The sequence below is a fragment of the Carcharodon carcharias genome, chromosome 1, assembly GCF_017639515.1.
Source record: "Carcharodon carcharias isolate sCarCar2 chromosome 1, sCarCar2.pri, whole genome shotgun sequence".
Classification (NCBI taxonomy): Eukaryota; Metazoa; Chordata; class Chondrichthyes; order Lamniformes; family Lamnidae; genus Carcharodon; species Carcharodon carcharias.
Window position 1 is genome coordinate 154107720 of NC_054467.1, and position 17054 is coordinate 154124773.

The 17054-nt window shown below is 42.3% G+C and overlaps 1 protein-coding gene across 1 annotated transcript in view; it reads right to left on the reverse strand.

The window, feature by feature from the left end:
* The window catches only part of clocka (clock circadian regulator a), a 166169-nt gene that overhangs the window by 87685 nt on the left and 61430 nt on the right, over window positions 1–17054 (reverse strand). Inside the window, exons 6-7 of the mRNA XM_041196182.1 lie at window positions 8387–8478; window positions 4114–4203 (exon numbers count right to left, since the gene is read on the reverse strand). Of these exons, the coding sequence (XP_041052116.1) occupies window positions 4114–4203; window positions 8387–8478 (182 nt within the window). The remainder of the gene's footprint in view (window positions 1–4113; window positions 4204–8386; window positions 8479–17054) is intronic.

A 17054-nucleotide genomic window follows, 5' to 3' on the forward strand; every position in this document is an offset into this window, starting at 1 on the left:
CCCCAACGACCTGGATACAATGCTGCGAGAAATTCAGTAACCTCATGAATGGTCAGGGTCGATGAATTCATCTTCAAATGCCAGATTTTTTCTTTATTCTTTCATGGAATGTGGGCATCGCTGGCAAAGCCAGTACTTGTTGCCCATCACCAATTACCCTTGAACTGAGCGGCTTGCTAGGCCATGTCGAAGGGTAGTTAAGAGTCAACCATATTGTTGTGGGTCTGGAGTCACATGAAGGTCAGACTGGGTAAAGGATGGCAGATTTCCTTCTCTAAAGGGTATTTTTACAACAATCAATGATAGTTTCATGGTATCATTACTAGCTTTATGAATTGATTTTAAATTCTGCCAGCTGCTGTAGTGGGATTTGAAGCCATGTAGCCAGAGCATTAGGCTAGGTCTCTGGATTATTAGTCCAGTAAATTCCAACTACACCATCAGCTCCCCACAGCAATATCCCAACAACTGCACAACTAGCCTCACATACTGCTCAATGACCAATACACTCACGTACCAGTAATCTCTATCAGTGATGACTCAAATGTTACACTCGGAGTTTCACTGCATCCTCACATACTTGGCATTGCTACAAGCTTTAAACCCAGGGCTCATTGCTTATGCACAGTTCGATCTGTTCAATCATGGCAGCCACACCACCCAAACACATTGTACCACACTCACTAATACACAAGACGGCACATTACCAGAGGCAGCAATACCTAAACGGCAGGGTACAGATACAGCTGCATGTCCTAACCCTGATGGTGGAAGACAGAAGTTGCCAGCATTGGTGAGCCAATTGTCAGCTAAGGCTAGCAGCAGGGCTGAAACCATTGGAAATATCAGTAACTTCATACCCAAACCCCCTTCTCACATCCCACTCCCCCTCATCCCACAATCTCATCTGGTTTACAAGCTGCAGATGGTGTAAACATGCACCTCTTGCTTCCCCCTAACCCCTCCTCTCACCACAACCCTATGGGCAGAATTTTCACCTCGGTGGGTGGGTGAGCACCCAACCCACTTGAGCGTGAAATGACGCACGATGACGTCGGGCGAGCGTCCCGACATCAATGCGCAGTCGTGTGATAGTTCGGTCGGCAGGCGTGCATGGGAATCGGCCATTAAGGTATCAATTAACTTACATTTTTCGCTGCCTGTCCAAACTTACGGCTGGCGGGCAGGCGAAAAAGCCAAGCGGCCTTTGCATTTTTTTGGAAACCTCATTAACGGGTGGGCTGAGGTTTCCAACATCAAACAAAAATAAATTATTTTTTTAAAATTTCACTTATTCATGTGACAGAGTCACAGGGAGCTCTATGCTTCAGGGAGGTTTTCAAGAACTCACTCATGCGCATGCGCGAAGTCCCCCCTCACCCTCCTCCACTGCCCACACAGGCAGTGCTGAGTGATGCCGATCCGGTCCGGCCCCAATAGTAGGCTTTGGTCGGCTTCCCGACCGCCCCCTGCTGAGCCTGCCTGACAAGGGCAAAATTCTGCCCTATATTTGTCTTTCTCCTTTCAGATAGCCAAGAATTATAAGCTGGCCTAACAATGGTGGAGGAGCAGCAACCTAAAGAGCAGGTAAACAGTGAAGAAGAAATACCATTGCTCACTTTCGCAATCTCAGTAACCAGCTCAGATGCTGCCACTGCATGTAAGGATAGACCAGAGGCAGGATCTGCATGTGGTGAGACACAGTGGTCTGTAGCTATGGCAACGGAGAAGGATAGCACAGGTGCCAACTCACCAGGGGGCAACGTTTCACACAAAATCTGCTGCAGAAGACTCAGGTAAGGACTTTGATGGGGCAGTCTACTGAAAAGGGCCAATGGGTATGTACAATTAAATGCTTGGCAGATTGGCATGCCTGCCAGAAAGCTGGCAGCCACTGTCAAGAAATATGGAGGAATCCAGCACCAACTTGGCACAGGGCTATGTGCAGAGTTTAGAGCCAATGCTTTCCAACTTGAAATTTGTGGTCAATTTAATTAGGACACTTGCAGATTCAACCATGATGCAGGGTGTCGATAGGGTGTCGATGTCTCAACTTCCATTACAGTACAAGCAGAGGGCATACAACATCTGGATATTGCCATACAAACTCAAACTACCCTCAAGGTCAGACTGCTGCCATGCTATCTCAGACTGCTGCTGTCTTGGCTGTGGTTACCAGTGTTCAAAGGGGTTTTCAGGATGTCACAGAAGTCCAACAATCTGTCCTCCAACAGATTACTAGGATTGCTGAGGTGCCACCCAAGGGAAGTAGCAGCAGCACTATGGTGCTTTGGCTGTTATGTTTTCTCAGGCTTACAGCATTCATTCTTGCACCACCATCACTCCACTGGTGCACTCTCTGTTGCCAATCAGCCAGTCAGCCCTGACTGCTGCCACCCATACTTGAGATCATGCAGTCCAAAGCCAAGCCTTCTGGAGCCAGAGCTGCTTAAGGTCATCCTGAAAAACTGGCTGCAGTCTCCCCCATTGAAAGTCAGTAGTCTTCCACCAGCCATGCTGCAGCAGTCTACTGTAGGTAGAACTGAAAAGGAGCATTGGGCAGGCAAATGCACACAGAAGAGATGCAACTAAGGATTGCACAAGAGTGATTAATTGACATCTATATGCAATATGGCATTGTTTGATTTATAAATTTGATTTAGAATGTTTATTTTGTGGTGGTTTTTATTTTTGCATTGTGACTGTAATAGTCAGTAATAGAGGGAAACTAAGGTGTTAAATTGTTGGTGGAAGGCAAATTTGGACTGGTCCCGCAGTCAGATAGGTTGCTCACAAGCAGGCCAGACAGAAACGAACTGTGTTGATTGTCTTCTCCCTTCTATCTTTTTAGTTGATTGTTGCATAGATGGTGGCAAGGGCTGTGCCTTCATGATGGAGAGGTTGTGCAGCATGTAGCAGACCAAGACAAATTTTGACACATACTCCACTCAGTTCTGCAGAGCTCCTCCAGAACAGTCCAGAAAGCAGAAGCATTGTTTAAGCACTGCAAAATCTGCTCTATCACAATTTGTGTGGCAGCTTGGCTTTCGTTATATGTATGCTCCTCACAGATGTGCCAGTCATAAAGCCATGTATTTGCGCATAGTCCTTTTGCCCAGTCGCCACTCTCTGGCTTGTTGTGGTGGTTCAAATACAAGTGGCATCTCAGACTGCTACAGAATGAAGGCAACATGAGTGCTGCCTGGGTACCTGACATTAACCTGCATGATATGTTGTGTATGGTCACACTCCAGCTAGACATTGAATGAATGGAATCTCTTAAATCTCAGTTGCAATAAATCTTAGAGTTGACATGCAGAGCCCACAAAATGACATGGCATGTAGTCAGTGGCATCCTGCACTATGAGGAAGCCTTCAATTCTCACTAACTGTGTGCAGGCTCCATGCTTCTCTCTGCCAGGAGAGAATGAAATGTATTCAGTCTCTTGAACTACAGAGCCTCATTGACCTCCCTTAAGAAACGGTGGTTGACAAACTGGGAGAAGATGGAAATACAGCCTGCTCCAGTCTGGGAGAAGTCAGATGCATAAAAGTTCCTGGTCACTGTCAGCTCTACACACAGTGGCAATGCTGTACTTGCCCTGCTTAGGTTGCAGCAGGTAGCAGGTTTCAGTAAGGATGTCCTTAACAATGCAATCTGCACAAAATAACTTGTTCTTTCTGCCTACTTCACCTCTGGTCATTCTCACTGTCATTGTGTGGCCTAAGGGGGATGCAAACTACTGCATGCATGTCAGGGGGAAAGTGGTTTGTGCAGAATTCATGCTAATGTCTATACCCAAATGGTCATCTGGTGCGAGTCCAGAAAATTGTATGCCCACCACTAATGTCGTACTGGAGACAAAACGACATGCAATGTCGAGAAACCAGGTGTTGTGGGGCCAAGTTATGCGTCAATAATTTCATTTCTAGAAATGATTACAGTGTCATTCAAACATTCTCCTTATTAAGCAAACAAAATACTTAGGATCAATTTTGTAGCTGTAATTAAAATATGCATCATTTTGACCAATATATTTTTAAACTGCACAAGATGATTCAAAATTTAATAAACTCATTGTGCATGCGGTTTCAACATGAAAACATACTTACAGGTAAATGTTCAAGTAAGGGAGTCACATTTTCTGATACATGTATTATGTTTCCATCAGTTGTTACTGCTATAAAAAATCCATCTAATGCCTGCAACAGAGAAAGGGTGCTTGAGAAATTAGAATGTAGACATTCTTAAAGTAGAACAAAAATAATTTCACATCATTTAGGCTTTGCAGTTGCTGTAATAGAACCTTACTTAAGCTCTCTACAATAAAATATAATCAGCACATAGATGCTGGTGAAAATGCTCTCCTACTTATGTGAACATGCAAGTACAGAGCATTGCGGAAGCCAACAATGTGGGGTTGGACTTTCAGTCATGCATCCCTCCGCACAGCCACTTCTCTTTTCAGCAATGGATACTTTTCCAATTGAAACTCAATTTTAAATGTGAAATACAAAACTGTAGTAAGTAACTATGATAAATCATATAAATAAAGCCAGGACAATATATACAGAACTGAATTATTCAGAAAGTGTCACAATAGCATTGGCTATAGCCTTGTGAGATATCCAAAAAAATACTTCTATTTGAAGAACAAAAACAAAACCTAGAATATGAATAATTTCACTTTCTTCTTCACTACAAATGTTTAAGATTCTAGGGCCAGAATCTTCGGCATGGCGAACAGGGGGCAGGCCCCGCTCGCCAATGTGTAAAATGACAGGCGGTGATGTCCGGAGTGCGTCCTGACGTCACCACGCATCATTCAAATCTTCAGTTTGGCGGGCGTGCAGTGGAGTCGGCTGCACGCCCACCGACTGTCAAAGGCCTATTAAGACCATCTAAATACTAATTAAAGTTATTAACTGAGCTGCACGTCCAACCTTAAGGTTGGCGATCAGGCAAAGAGCCCAGGCGCCTTCACATTTATCATGAAACCTCATCCATGGGTGGGATGAGGTTTCATGAAAGTTTTAAAACATTATCAAACATTTTCAATAAAATTCATAGTCATGTCCCAGCTCATGTGACACTGCCACATGAGGGGACATGTCTTAAAAATCTTATTTTTCCTTTATTAAAATTTTTAAAAATCAAATTAATCTCCTGGACACATCTGTGCTTTTTTGTGCGCACGTGCGAAAGCGCACAGGCCCCGACTCAGCCTACTTCCCCCGCTCGCACAGGGAGCGCTCTGTGCTTCCGGGTGCACGTCACGCTGGGCGGGCCTTAATTCGCCCGCCCACATAAAAAGGCGGCATGCAGCCAATCATGGGTGGCGATTGGCTCTGTGCCCACCTGCACCCATTCCCGCCCAATGCCCCTCCCGACAGGGAGCAAATTCTCCCATAGGCAATTTTACACTGATACGTACTTAGTTTCAAAAATTGGGTCTATGGTTCTATGGATAAGGAAACTATTACAGGTATTATGAGAGGTATTCACCACTAATGTGAATTAATGGTGGTGGCTTTAACTTATGCTCCAAGACAATGTTTTGCACGCCCACCACCTCAATTCCAAAGTATAAGGTTGTTTTTTTGCACCAAATGTGACACTGGCAAACAACTGAGGTACGAGTTTTACATGGAGCTTTTTGAAATATATAAATGCAAACAGTTTCTTTATATCCAGCACTAGCGTAATGAATAGGAACACAGGAGTAGGAATAGGCCATTTGGCACATAAGGCCTGCTCCACCACTCAATAAGATCATGACTGATCTGGTTGTGATCTCAGGTCCACTTTCCGTTTCTCCCCATCACCCTTGCCTCCTTTGCCTAACAAAAATCTGTCTAACTCTGCCTTGAATAAATTCAAAGATCCAGCCCCCACTACTTTCTGAGGAAGAGAATTCCACATGCCAACGACCCTTTGGGAGCATAAGTTTCTCAACTCTCTTAAAAGGGTGACCTCTTATTTTTAAACTTCATCTCCTAATTTTAGTCTCTCCCGCAAGAGGAAACATCCTCTGAGTAGCCATGCTATCAAGTCCCCTCAGGATCTTATATGTTTCAATAAGATTCTCATTCTTCTGAACTCCAATGGGTACAGGCCTAACCTGTTCAACCTATCTTCTAAGACAACCCCTCCAACCCAGGAATGAGTCCAGTGAACCTTCTCTGAACCGCTTCTAAAACAATTATATATTTTATTAAATAAGGAGATCAAAATTGTACACAGTACTAAAGACGTGGTCTTACCAAGGCCTTGTAAAGCTGCAGTAAAACTTCCCTACTTTTATATTCCATTCCTCTTGCAATAAATGCCAACATTCCATTTGCCTTTCTAATCACTTGTTGTACCTGTATACTAATTTTATGTGATTCATGTACTAGGACATCTAGATCTCTGTACCATTGACTTCTGCAATCTTCCTCCATTTAAATAGCATGCAACCCTGAAGACCAAAAAAGGTTGATAGAAAGATCATTAGTAATAGCGTTGAAATCAAAATGGAATATTTTCCAGGCTTTTCGAAGTAGTGTGCTTATGATTGTGAGGCTTAGGTTTCTTCTGAAAAGTTACCTACTAGAAAGTCTAGCTTCTAACAGATGACAAGTACTTGCTGGACTATTGTGCTTTGTAGACTTTCAGAAGTTCACTACCAATCCGTGTCCATATGCAAGAAGGCCCAAACAATGTCCAGATTTGGGCTATGTAATAAGTAATATGAGCACTTCACAAATGCCAGGCAATGACCACCTCCAACAAGACAGAATCTAACCATGTTTCCTTGACATTCAATGACTTTACCATCACCAAATTCCCTCCCCACCCCACCCCATCAACTTTCTGGGGGTTTACAATTGACCAGAAACTTAAATGGACCAGAAATATAATGGCTCACCTCCTGAATCCCCAAAACCTGTCCACCATCTACAAGGCACAAGTCAGGAGTGTGATGGTATACTACCTACAAGGTGCAAGTCAAGAGTCTGATGGAAAACTCTCCGCTTGCTTCAAAGAGTACAACTTCAAAACTATTTAAGAAGCACAACACCATCTAGAACAAAGAAACCTGCTTGATTGGCACCCCGTCCAGCACCTTAAAAAAATTCACTCCCCCCACCACCGAAACAGAGTGGCAGCAGTGTGAACCTTTTACAAGATGCACTGCAGCAACTCGCCAAGACTCCTTCAACATCACCTCTCAAACTCGTGACCTCTACCACCTTGTAGGGCAAGGGCAGCTTCGAGTTCCCCTCCAATTCCATCCTGACTTGAAACTATATGGCCCTCCCTTCACTGCCGCTGGGTCAAAATTCTGGAATTCCCTTCCAAACAGCATTGTAGGTGCACCCATGTCTGAGGGTCTGCTGCAGAAGGTGCCTCACCACCAAATGGCAATTAGGAATGAGCAACAAATGCTGGCCTTGACAGTGACACACACACAATTAAAAAAAAAACTTACAATTCAGGAGTAAACAATCATTTGCATATAATTTCAGAGTTGGTATTATTAATTACACAATTAATATAACCTGCAGTTAAATAAATGGAGATTTTCTTACTAGAATTATTAAAATTGGGATATTTTAAATTACATTATAAGCAGGTAATCAGTTAATGAATTGGATATATAAAACTCTTTCATTGCTTTAGGTTTCCAAATGAGTAAGTCGATACAAAGAATTTGGAATTACATATAGGTATTAAAAGTCTTTTAAAAGTTCAATTTCTATTGTAATACTTGTTTCCTGTGTCACAAATTTGACATACCTCTGTGGCACTTTTCTTGAACAACACCTGTGTCATGCTGCAACAAGCAAGAATAATACCTGTGTTGGATAATATAACAAGATAGAGGGAAAGAAATCAGAGCAATAGAGTGAATGAGAGAGGGAGAGCATGTGAGCAATAGAATGAGAGCCCATGAGCAAGCAAAAAATGGATGGGCAATTGAGTGAAAGAACAGGAGAAAGAGAGAAGGGAGAGCGCAAGCAAGGAGAATTTTTGTATTTTATCCCCCAAACATTCCTATAAGTCCCAGGTTACCATGCAGTGAAAACAGGATTTCACAAATTTCATCATTGTAAACAGAGGCTCTTATAATATTGTTTGTTATATGGTATAACACTCCTACTTTTTATAAAAAAAACTTGATCTTGTTACATTTATTTCTGGCTACAGACCGGTATTACACCATCTAACAAAAATAACTCACCACACAACTCAATGCTCTTCTATCTCCTAGCTACTGATTAAAGATTTTATCATCAATCTTGGGAAAAGATCAATTTCTGCCAAGAGAGGGAATTGTGTAAAAAATAAACAGAAGTGCATCACAGTTGTACTTGATGAATACGGCACACTATAACACACCTCTAACATCAGTTGTGTAAACTCTTCATTGCTAAGGAATGTAGGCTTCCAGTCATGCCGTATTTCACTAGCATCTGATTGTGCTGTGATTTCTGTAACAGAAAGCATATTTTAATTAGAACATCTTAATTTACACCATATCATCTTCATAACGCACAAGAAGATTGATGCTCCTACAATTTATTTTCTATAAATCAAAACAAATAGGTCCACAAAGTGACTAAAACCAAGCTGGTCATAACTTCAGAGTGCATTTAAAATTAATTATTTGTTTCTAATTTTATACTTAGAATTAGTTGTCATGTAGTTGAAGCAATATAGATTATCAGGAATGAAATTTTTACCATGCATTTTAACCAAGTTATCTCTGTACACACTATCAGTACATTTAAATAAATTCATCCATTCCCTGTTTGTTAAATGGTAGTGTCTTTGCCTCCAAGACAGAAAGCTGTGGGTTCAAGTACCACTCGAGGAACTTGAGCCTAAAATCTAAGCTCAAACTTCACTGCGGTACTGATCTGAAGTCAAAGTCCACATGGCATTATTTCCAAAAAGAGCAGCTAAGTTCTTCTTGGTGTAATGGCCAATATTTATCCCTCAACCAACATCTAAAAACAGATTGCTAGGACATTATAAAATTGCTGTTTATGGGACCTTTTTTTATACTCATTCATGAGATGTGGAAATTGCTGGTTAGGCAAGCAGTTATTGCCCATCCTTAATTGCCTTACTGTGCACAAATTGAGTGCCACATTTTCTACATTGTAACAGTGACTTCCGTTACAATATGGGGCTGAATTTTGCTGTCGGCGAGCAGGCAGTGGGGCCCACTTGCTGACGCGTAAAATGACACGGGATGACATCGGACAGAACCCCTGACGTCACCGCGCCCCGTTTAAATTTTCAGGAAGCGGGCCCACAGCAAAATTAGCTGTGGGCCCGCTGACCTGTCAATGGCCAATTGAGGCCATTGACAGGATCATTGAAACAATTAAAGGACCTGTCTAGCCAACCTTAAAGTTGGTGGGCAGGCCAGGAGCCCCAGCGGGCAATAGAAAAAACATGAAACCTCATCCACCGGCGGGGTATTGTTTCATGTAGGGATTTAAAAAGTTTAATAAAATTTTAGTGTAATTTATGAACATGTCCCATCTCATGTGACATTGTCACAGGAGGCGAACATGTTAAGGATTTTTTTTTCTCTATTTTTAACGCTTTTAAAACTGTCAACAATCTCCCTGAGGCAGCACTTAGCCTCAGGGAGATGTGCGCTCTTTTGTGCGCATGCGCGAACGAACACACTCTCGTTTTGGGGAATCCCCCCCCCGCCCCCCGCCCACACAGGAAGCGCATGATGCTTCCCACCAGACGTCACGCTGGGTGGGCCTTAATTGGCCTGCCCACGTAAAATGGCGGTGGGGCCCGCTTCTCCGGTAGGTATCGGCCCCTTGCCGACCGGAGATTGGGTCGGGCCCGCCCACCCGGCAGGCAGAAAATTCTGCCAATGAAGTTTCTAAGGTTGTTATGTTTTGGGACTGTGTCTTTGATTTATGGCAAGATGGAGGAAGCCATGTGACCTGCTCTGAATTCTGCTGACACCGAGCCTAGGTGGCTTCATTGTTAAAAGTTAAAGGAGGGCTCAGGTTGTTTTACTGGGAAGCTGGTTCACACCTGCAAACAATGATCTAAGAAGCTGGCTGGAAAAGGAAAAACAAGCTGAGAATAGCTTTGGACTGGTTCCTGGAGAATGAAAAGATAGAAAAAAGTATGAAAATGGAGGGAGATTTTTTTATCATTGTAAAAGTTAAATTGAGGATATTTTCTGTAGTTTTGGATATTAATTGCCTACTGAAATAATGTTTGGTTATTGCTTTTAGTTTGTTACAGTAAAAGTCTTAACACTGAAAATCTTGTTGTGTACTCCTTTCAGTCATTCACTATAAGTTGGAATTTCTTTTTAAAAGTTATCAGACTCTATGGGGATCAGAACACTACACTTCAAAAAAAAACTTCTGTATTATTATAAAGCACTTTGTGACACAAAGTCATAAAAGGTACCAAATAAATGCAATTCTTCTTTTTAAACCACATCAGTCAATTACCAGACAATTTTCTCTAGCCATTTCCCCTTCTGCCAACAATTTGATAAGGAAAACTCAATAATTCTTTAAATTAGAGCCTTAGTGACGTTGGAGATGGGAATATGGGCCAGAGTTTTTAGCTCGGCGAGTGGGTGCACGCCCGACTCGACCAAGCATGAAATGACGCGCGTTGACGTCAGCCAAGCGTACCAACGTCAATGTGTAGTCGCACGATAGTTCGGTCAACAGGTACGCGCTGGAGCCGGCAGCGCGCCCACCGACAATTAAAAGGCCTATTAAGGCCGTTATCAATTGTCCTGAATTTTTCACTGTCTGTTCAACCTGACGGTTGACAGGCAGGCAAAAAGGCCAAGCAGCCCTTGCATTTTTTTGGAAACCTCATCCACAGGTAGGATGAAGCTTCCGAAAAGCAAATACCACTTTAATTTTTAATTAAAAACATATCCCTGCTCATGTGACAAGGTCACATGAACGGACATGTTATATTAAATTTTTCTGATACTTAATAATGTTTTCAAGGGAGATTACTCAGCGCTCTTTTGCACGCATGCACGCTAGGCTGGCTCGCACTCCTTCTCCCCGCCCGCACAGGTAGCGCTTAATCCTGCCGCTCATGTATCATGCTGGGTGGGCCTTAATTGGCCCGCCCACATTAAATCGCAGTGTGCTATGGATTGTGAGTGGCAGTCAGCTTTTGACCGCCCCTGCTGGATCCACATGCCAAGGGCAAAATTCTGCCAATGAAATAAATCTCATGGTCTGTGTATATTGTGGTATGTTTATTTGAATATCAGACAGAATCTTCCTTGTGTCCCAGAGCTAAGACCTCGCTCTATATTTTTATAATATAGCATGGATAATTTATAAAATCTTTAAAACTGGACACAGGCTTTACAATGACTGAACGTATTGCTGACTGTGACTCAAACTCTAGGAACTTTTGGCATTCAGAACAGCTACAACCTCATTATCCCTCGAAAGGCGCTAACAACCCTGTGCTTGCAGAGTGTAAACAAAGGAATTGTACAAAAGCATTTTACGTTTCTAAGGCCAGGCCTTAACGGAGACTACCTGCCTGATGGGAGAAAGAACCCTGAAATCTCCTTTGAAATTATTAATGGTTGAAATATTAGCCATTTCAAGGATCTAGACATATCCTATATCCAATCCAAAGTGGAGAAGGGGGAGTCATATGACATGCAACTCAACCCCCGCCTCGCATTTGCGTGTCTACAAATAAATTAACCCTTTTAGTTCATCCTATCTAGAGTATTCTGGAGGATTATTAATAGAGAATTGGATCACACCAAAACTGAGGGGTTGGTAAAATACACCATTACATATAAAGGGCGAAATCTAAAATCAAACACACCTTTCTGTTTACGAACGGGTGGTGAGAGGAGAAATCAGGGCTGCTTAAACTAAACCTCCTCAAGTCCGTAACACTTGTAAACATTGTCTATTGAGTAAGATTCCGAAGGTCCATCATGGGTCACCAGTTGTAAAACGTGAAATTGTTTCCCTCACTCAGATATGACCACAGCAGGGATCCTGTGGGACGGTATTGGTTATGTCAGTGTCGTGAGCTGAATCCAATAGAGGCTATCACCATGGCAATAGGCATGACTAACAAACAACATGTAAATTTAGCAAGCAACAGTTGCATGATGTGTGTAAATAGAAGATGTTTTCCTGCTGGCCAATCACAGCTTCAACATCACAGAATCTTTACAATGCAGAAGGAGGCCATTCAGCCCATCAAGTCTGCACTGGCTCTCTGAAAGAGCATTCTGCCTAGTCCCACTCCCCTGCCTTATCCCCATAACCGTGCACATTCTCTTTTTTCAGGTAGCAATCCTTTGAATGCCTGGATCGAATCTGCCTCCACCACCCACTCAGGAATTTCATTCCAGACTCCAACCACCTTCTGGGTGAAAAATGTTTTCCTCACATCATTTTCACTTCTTTTGCCAATTATTTTGAATCTGTGCAATCTAGCCCTTGATGCTCCCTTGAGTAGGAACAGTTTCTCATTATTTATCCTGTCCATACCTCTCAGGATCTTGAACACCTCTATCAGGTCTCCTCTCAGCCTTCTTTTCTCCAAGGAAGACAGTCCCACCTCTCCAATCTATTCTCATAGCTATAGTTCTTTATCCCTGGAATCATTCTTGTGAATCTCCTCCCTACTCTCTCAAATGCCTCCACATCCTTCTTCAAGTGTGGCACGTAGAACTGGACACAGTACACCAGGTACATCTAACTAGTGCCTCATACAAGTTTAACATGACCTCCTTACTCTTGTACTCAATGCCCCTATTAATAAAGCCTAAAATATTATATGCTTTATTAACTGCTCTCTCAACATACCCTGCCATCTTAAATTACTTATGTACATAAACAATGAGATCCCTCTGATCTTGCATCTCTTTTAGAATTTCTCCCTTTATTTTATACTGTCTCTCCATGTTCTTCTTGCCAAAATGAATCACCTCACAATTTTCTGCACTGAACTTTATTTGCCACTTGTCTGCCTAATCCAGCAACATGTCTAAGTTGAACTTTTTCTTTTGAAGTTCAAGGCTATGCTCATCACAGTTGACAATGTTTCTAATCTTCGTATTATCTGCAAATTTTGAAATCACGCCCTGAACACCACAGTCTAGGTCATTAATATATATCAGGAAGAGCAAGGATCCCTACACTGACCCCTGGGGAACTCCACTCTAAACCTTCCTCCAATCTGAAAAACAACCATTTATCAGTACTCTCTTTCCTGTCATTCAGCCTATTTCTTATTCAAGTGTCTACTTTCTTTTTTATTCCATGAGCGAGAATTTTGCTCACAAGTCTGTTGTGTGGCACTGTATCTAATCCCTTTTGAAAATCCATATACACAACAACAGTGTTGCCCTATCAACCTTTTCTGTTACCTCCTCAAAAATCTCCAGCAAGTTAGCTAAACATGATTTTCCCTTAACAAATCCATGCTGGCTTTCCTTAATTATGCTATATTCGTCCAAGTGACTATAGATTTCGTCCCGAACTATGGTTTCCAGGAGCTTCCCTACTATTGAAGTAAAACTGACTGATCTGTATTTGCCGGCTTTAGCCTTGCGCCCCTTTTTGAACAAAGGTGTAACATTCGCAATTTTCCAGTCCTCTGGCACAACCCCGTGTCTAAGGAAGACTGGAAGATTATCACTAGTGCCTCTGCAATTTCCAATTTCCACTCTCAATTCCCTTAGTACCCTTGGATGTATCTCATCTGGTCCTGGTACCTTATCTATTTTAAACAAAGAAAGCCTTTTCAACACCTCCTCCTTCTCAATTGTAAATTCTTCATTTCAGCCTGGGTAGCATCTTCTTCCTTCATAAAAACAGATGCAAAATATTTGTTTAATATTTCTCTAGCTTGCACGTGCAAGTCTCCTTTTTTATCCTTAATCAGCCCTACTCTTTCATTTACCACCCTTTTATTATTTATATGCTTATAGAAGACACTGGGATTTTATGTTAGCTTCCAGTCTCTTATCACGCTCTCGCCTTACTTTTCTTATTAGATTTTTCTCTTCCCCTCTGGTCCTTCTATATTCAGCCTGATTCTCCATTGTATTTTCCACCTGATATCTGTCGTACGTGCACTTCTTCCTTTTCTTCTGCACCCCTATCTCTCTTGTCATTCAGTACACTCTGGATTTATTTGTCCTACCTTTCCCCTTCAAGGCAATATACTTGACATTGCCTAAAATACTTTTTCTTCCATTGTTCAGCCAGCCACTGTCTTTTCTGCCAACATTTGATTCCAACTCACATCCCATCAAAATTGGCTTTCCCCCAATTAATTATCCCTGCAAAAACAGAATTACCTGGAAAAACTCAGCAGGTCTGGCAGCATCGGCGGAGAAGAAAAGAGTTGACGTTTCGAGTCCTCATGACCCTTCGACAGAACTGTCGAAGGGTCATGAGGACTCGAAACGTCAACTCTTTTCTTCTCCGCCGATGCTGCCAGACCTGCTGAGTTTTTCCAGGTAATTCTGTTTTTGTTTTGGATTTCCAGCATCCGCAGTTTTTTTGTTTTTAATTATCCCTGCTCTGGATTGTTCCTTGTCCTTTTCCATGGCCAACCTAAACAATGACACAATAGTCACTGTCTCCCACTGATATTTGATCCACTTGGGCCAACTCATTCCTCAGAACCAGGTCCAACAGTACCTGACCTGTTGTTGGACCGGAAATATACTGCTGCAGGAAATTATCATGAACACATTTCAGGAACTCTCAACCCTCTTGTCCCTTTGCATTATCCCTATCCCAATCTATATTTGGATAATTGAAGTCCCCTATTATAATTACTCCATAACCCTTGCACCTCTTTGTAATTTCTTTGCAAATTTGTTTCTCTGCATAACTTCCACTAGTTGTTGGTCTATATACTACGCTGATCAATTTTATTGCACCTTTTTCATTTCTTACCTCTAGCCGGAGAGGTTTTGTCCTTGGCTCCTCTGGAACATCCCCTCTCTCCAGTACTTTAATACCATCTTTAATCATTACTGTCACCACCACCCCCCGACCACACCCACCTTTTCTTCCTTTCCTGTCTCTCCTAAACATCTTGTACCCAGGAATACTTAACGCCCAATCCTGCCCTTCTTTGAGCTAGGTCTCTGTTTTGGCAATAATATCAGAATTCCATTTTGTCAACCTTTGCCTGTAGTTCACTAGTTTTATTAACCACACCCTGTGTATTCATGTACATGCACATTAACCTTGATTTAGGATTGTTCTTACTTTTCCCCTTATTCTGACCCCATCTAAATGACTTACTATTGCCTACTCTAATTCTATCAAACTCTTCAAGTATTCTATTTACCTTGATACTACTCTCGGATATATGCTCCTTAGCAGTTAATACTTCCCTATTTCCCACGGCAGTTTTTCTCCTCTCCACTCTGAATTTTTCCTCAGGTTCCCATCCTCCTGCCAATCTAGTTTAAACTCAAACCAACAGCACTAGTAAACCTCCATTTGAGGACGTAAGTCCAAGTCCTGTTAAGGTTTAACCAATCTTTCTTGTAGAGTTCCCAGTGCCTCAGAAATCTAAAGCCCTTCCTCCTATTCCAATTCTCCAGCCCATGTTGAACTGCTCAATCTTCCTACTAGCATGTGGCACTGGGAGTAATCCTGATGTTACTGCTCTTGAGGTCCTGCTTTTTAATTCCCTTCCTAACTCATTAAAATTGCTTTCAGGACCTCATCCCTTTTCCTACCTATGTCACTGGTCCCAATATCAACCACAGCCTCTGACTGTTCACCCCCTACAAAAGAATGTCCTGCAGCCATTCTGAAACATCCTTGACCCTAGCCCAGGAGGGTTGGAGGGGAGGGGAGGGGGGCGGTGCCTGGAGTTGCATCTACAGCCGCAGAAACACATACTTGCTCTCCTAACTATGAAATCCCCTGCCACTATAGCACTTCCACACTTCCTCCTCCCCTCCAGTGCAGCTGAGCCACATGTGGTGCCATGAACCTGGCTCTTGCTGCAGTCCTCTGAGAAATCATCTCACTCACCAGTATCCAAAACGGAAAAATGGTTAGAGAGCAAGATAGCCTCAAGGGATCCCTGTATTACCTGCCTGACTTTCTTAGAAACTCTGGCAGTCACTCATTCCCTCTGTGCTTGTTTTGTTCTTAGCTGCGGTGTGACATCTCTCTAAATGTGCTAAACAAGTAATCCTCAGTATTGCGGATACAGTGGCTCCAGCTGCTGCTCAAGTTCTTCAACTTGAAGCTCAAGTTTCTGGTGACACCTCCTGCAGATATAGTCATCGAGGGCACTTTATAACTGCACAAGTTGCCACATCCCGCAGGATGCAGATTCAACTTGGCCAAGCTGCACTGACATACCTTAAGCTTTATATAAATCTTTATATAAAGTGTTTATCACAGCATGGTATAACCCACCTGACACTCACCAATTGTCTTCTCTGTGCCAAGTCCGGAAAGTAAGAGACAGCTACTGGAGCCTGAGGGCAGGCAGAAAAAGAAACGAGCATCTCCTTCCCCTCTTTACCAAACTCCCTCACTCTCTAAACTCCAACTTAAGCACTCTAATGCACTCAAAGCAGCACTCCAGAGCAGTCAAGCAGCATTTAATATTTTAACTATCATATTTCAAATGCTATGTCATACATCAGTTAGAACCAGGTTTGTTTCTACGATTCTGTAATTAGGGCATTGGCTGCTGCTTTTGGTTTGACCCATTCCATTCGCATGATCATCATGTCTCCATCTAACTATCTACTTAATATCAGGGCATTTTGTGATTAGTTTTAGAAAGTAGCACTGATGTGCACCAAGAGATCAGTGAATGTGAACAATTTACATGCAAGACAAAAATATCAAAGTTGATCCAAGTCAGCATTTCAAGCCTACACCCAGACGAGTCATAGTCATGTGCCTTAGGGAACTAGGAAAACAACTAAAACAATAAATAACATTGCTAACTTGATAAAATCATTTACAGTTAAAAGCATCTCCAAGCCTGTCAGGAAAGAATA